General features: G+C 32.1%; 1 protein-coding gene across 1 annotated transcript; it reads left to right on the top strand.

Annotated features, from left to right (window-relative positions):
- The first annotated feature begins 1,834 nt into the window (after positions 1 to 1,834).
- LOC134242619 (serine protease inhibitor Cvsi-2-like) lies at positions 1,835 to 3,521 on the top strand. Its single transcript, XM_062724722.1, has 3 exons — positions 1,835 to 1,930; positions 3,182 to 3,298; positions 3,390 to 3,521. The coding sequence occupies exons 1-3, from the start codon at positions 1,891 to 1,893 to the stop codon at positions 3,482 to 3,484; spliced, it is 252 nt and encodes an 83-aa protein (XP_062580706.1). The 5' UTR covers positions 1,835 to 1,890; the 3' UTR covers positions 3,485 to 3,521.
- Positions 3,522 to 3,751: the final 230 nt, after the last annotated feature.

Below are 3,751 nucleotides of genomic sequence, written 5' to 3'. Positions count from 1 at the left end.
AACTCTGATGTTTTAGTGGTCCTTGTTTGCTTTGCTCGAGAAATTGTATTGTTAAAATGGTCCTTTTATTGTGATTACGATACGTTCGTTGTCTTTGTATTTTATTGTTTGCTGTTTTCATGAAAAAGAGTTTTTAAAAACCCTTTGTAGGACACTTATGATAATTTAATTTATGATATTAAATTGCGCTTTTGCATTTCACGGTAGGCATCTTTTATGACATTACGTGCCTTGATAATTCATAGTGAGTTTGTGTATTTGCGTTATTTTGCTTATTTTATGATAAGATGGTAGTTTTTATCACATTTCTTAATATTTATCATATAAGAAAATGGTTTTATATTTTATGTTTTGCTTATATAAAAGTTTTTCATGCGATAATATTTCCATAAAGATAATTTTTAAAAAGTAAAATTAAACTAAAACATTTTTCGATGCATTTTGATAAATCATTTTAAATTGCATGAAATATATGGAGTAAACGATCAGTATTCAAGCTCAAAAGTTTGATAAGCAACACAAAATAGTTAGAAAGCAAACACGGACCTCCAAAACATCAAAGGTGGGATCAGGTGTCACAGAGGAGTGAGAAACCCCTGCCGATCCGTCACACCCGCCATGTGCTCCTTGTCATGATGATGTCAGGAAATAACGAAAAAAATCCGTCGTCAATTCAGTGTGTAAATAATGGCCTAGCATTTACAGGTGGTATGAAAAACGTCAATCAACATTTGACTCAATCATAAATATTTTTTGTTGCCAAGGTCATTGTATCGACCATAGAACATACGAAATGATGACTTTAAATATGACTGCTGATATTCTTGTTTCATCAACTTGTTTGTCAATAATTTACCTCCTTGAATTTGTTAATACGTAGAACATGTAAATGAATAATGTAAATGAATTTGTGGCATACTTGCTCTCTTTATGCTCATTGCAATTCTTTAAATATGAGACAAATGACCAAAACATATAATTCAAAATCATCATCATATCTTTAAATAATTGCAGAATTTAATGCATTTTTAAAATAAAATACTATACATAATAAAATTGAATAATTACCATTTAACAACCAAGGTACTACCCCCTTATAAAACAACAGCACCATGACATCATGAAATGACCAAAACATATAATTCAAAATCATCATCATATCCTTAGATAATTGCAGAATTTAATGCATTTTTAAAAATTACTAAGTAACTTCAGCATATTATGTAAAGTTCTATTTCATTAAAAGGTTAATCCTACATCTCAAGCTCATAGGATATCTTAATTATGAAGGAACCCCATATCATTTGATTTAAACATTATTTTTATATATATATAATTACCACAACATAGATGCAAAATTTCACATCTTATGAATACCAAAATCCTCTACAAGACGGAAGTGTACCATCTACTTGAATACAAGTCCATCAAATATATTTAGAAAATAATCAAGTGTTTGTGTTTTTACCCTTTGAATATTAGTGTTAGTTATACACTTTCTGCAAAGTTAATTACATATTTTCTGAAATCAACCATTCATGTACATGTTCGTCAAGTATTTCACAGTCCACATTGAGAAAGTGATAGAATGCGGAACCTTTTTCTTCCGAACATACACAGAAGACCGAGGGACGTGAATATATTAGAATAAGCTCATGCTTTTTTAGAAAAACATATTAATACAAATACCTATAAATACTTTAGGTATGAGAATAGCACACGAGCATGCAGATAATTTCACATTTTATATAAACTTTTATCTCCCAGTTCTAGTACTCGTATCGTTTCGTTGAACTTTGCGTGATTTTACGCTACCAAGGTAACATATATAAGGGATTGCACTAAAAGTTGGAATCAGTCTTCACATTATCTAGAGGAGTAAACGTCACAATGAAGGTCATTCTGGTACTCGCTGTTGTTGTTGTTGCAGGTACAGATGCTTTTTTTCATAATATCTTATCTTTTTCCCCAAAACTTTAACGTATTCATATCTGAAAACCAATGTTTTTTACCGATTTACTGAACAATTTAGTTCGACTTTTAATTTTACTAAACAGTTGCAAGTAAACCCGAGTAAAGAATTCATTTAAGATAAAACATTTTGTTTTAAAAAGTTTTTTTTTAATTATTCCACACTCTCTTGTTATATTTTCATGATATAAGCGTAATTTTAATTTAAATTTGCCATAATGTAACGAGAAAAAACATTCATGTATCCTTTTTTGCATATTTTATGTAACCTGAGGCGATTACTCAAATGCATGCATGATGGAAATTTTCTTATAGTAATTCGTCCATTGTCTCTCTTGTAAACTTTTGAAATTTTCATCTACAGAACAGCTTGCCCAATTTCAGCCAAACTTGGCATAGAGTTTTCTTGTGTGAGGTGCTTTAATTTTTTCGCTATATAAAGGGATCATACTCTATTACCTATACATGTGTACTAAGAAAATTAAGGAATCGTAATAAGTGTAAGTGTTGGTCTAAAAATTTTCTAGTCAACATCCACTACGCCAGAAAAGATGAAACTTTTCTGAAACTTCCTGACATGGTGTATTTTAAAGCTTGTTCTAAAAGTATGCATGTAAGTAGGGTGAGGCTACAATAGGCATTCAATGTTTTACAAATATTCTTTAAGAAACTTCTTCTCAAGAACGGCTACGCCATCGTTACTCATATTTATGTGTTAGCACTTTTTGGAAGTATATAATTCATTCAAATTATGAGCATGGTGTTAATTGTTAAAAAGAAAGTCCTTAGATTATATGGAATCATCCTCTGGTTATGTAGACTCTAGCACATCTTTTCCAAAATAACAACCGCTGGGGTAGGATGCGCTCACAATAAATTTAACATAGGAATATATACGGAGAAATATCTGCTGAAGAAGTACAGAAGGGGCTTTGAGAATCAAATGCGCAGATCAAATTATGGCTTATTGACCTTCTGATTTTAAAGATTTTCCCTTTACCATCTATAGTTATCGAATTATTTTAAAATGATTATGACAAGGATGCTAAATCACCGGTAAGAGAATTTAGGGAAAGGCAAATCTGATCATTTATAGACCAAAAATGACTATTTAAACCTTTTAGGCGGAGTGTACACTTTTAATATAAAAATTTATTGTCGATGAGCTATGTGTAGTTAAAATTCACGTTGTTATTGCTGTAATCTCTAGCTTATGCTGAGTCTTGTACCAGGCCTGGAGACTGCACAGCTACAAACTGCGGGGGCGGATCTGAACTCCACTGTGTGGACGGTACCTGTACCTGTACAACCGCTGCCTCTGGTGACGGTAAATATACATACCTTCTGTTGTTGCACCTGTCATATTTATGTTCCTTGCAAAGAATAACGTATAACCTTTTTACAATCTTCTTTTTCAGGAGCTTGCACCTCGGTCGACGACTGTCACGGACGATGTGACCATGGACGTCGGCACCATTGTATCGACGGCCGATGCAGATGTACTCACTTCTAGATTTCTTTTTGTAATAAAATGCTTTGTAAATAGCCAATTCACGTTTTGTAAAATTGAAATTGTTTAAGAATTCACATGCATTTTGACAGGTTCCACTTTTGTATGTAAAAGTGTTTATATGGGTTAGTCATTTGCAAAATCATTTTGTTAAAAACATTCTGATTGTACAAACAAGCGCTCTGAAGTTAACATCAAGAAGATGCTTGAGTTTCTGATTGACAATATCTATGTGGATTTTGTAGACCAGGTCTTCCAACAATCTATTGG

Source organism: Saccostrea cucullata, unplaced genomic scaffold (genome assembly GCF_032062105.1).
Source record: "Saccostrea cucullata isolate Sc308-1 unplaced genomic scaffold, CSIRO_AGI_Scuc_v1 ctg861, whole genome shotgun sequence".
In the NCBI taxonomy this organism is placed as follows: Eukaryota; Metazoa; Mollusca; class Bivalvia; order Ostreida; family Ostreidae; genus Saccostrea; species Saccostrea cuccullata.
This window is presented reverse-complemented; position numbering and strand designations above follow the sequence as displayed.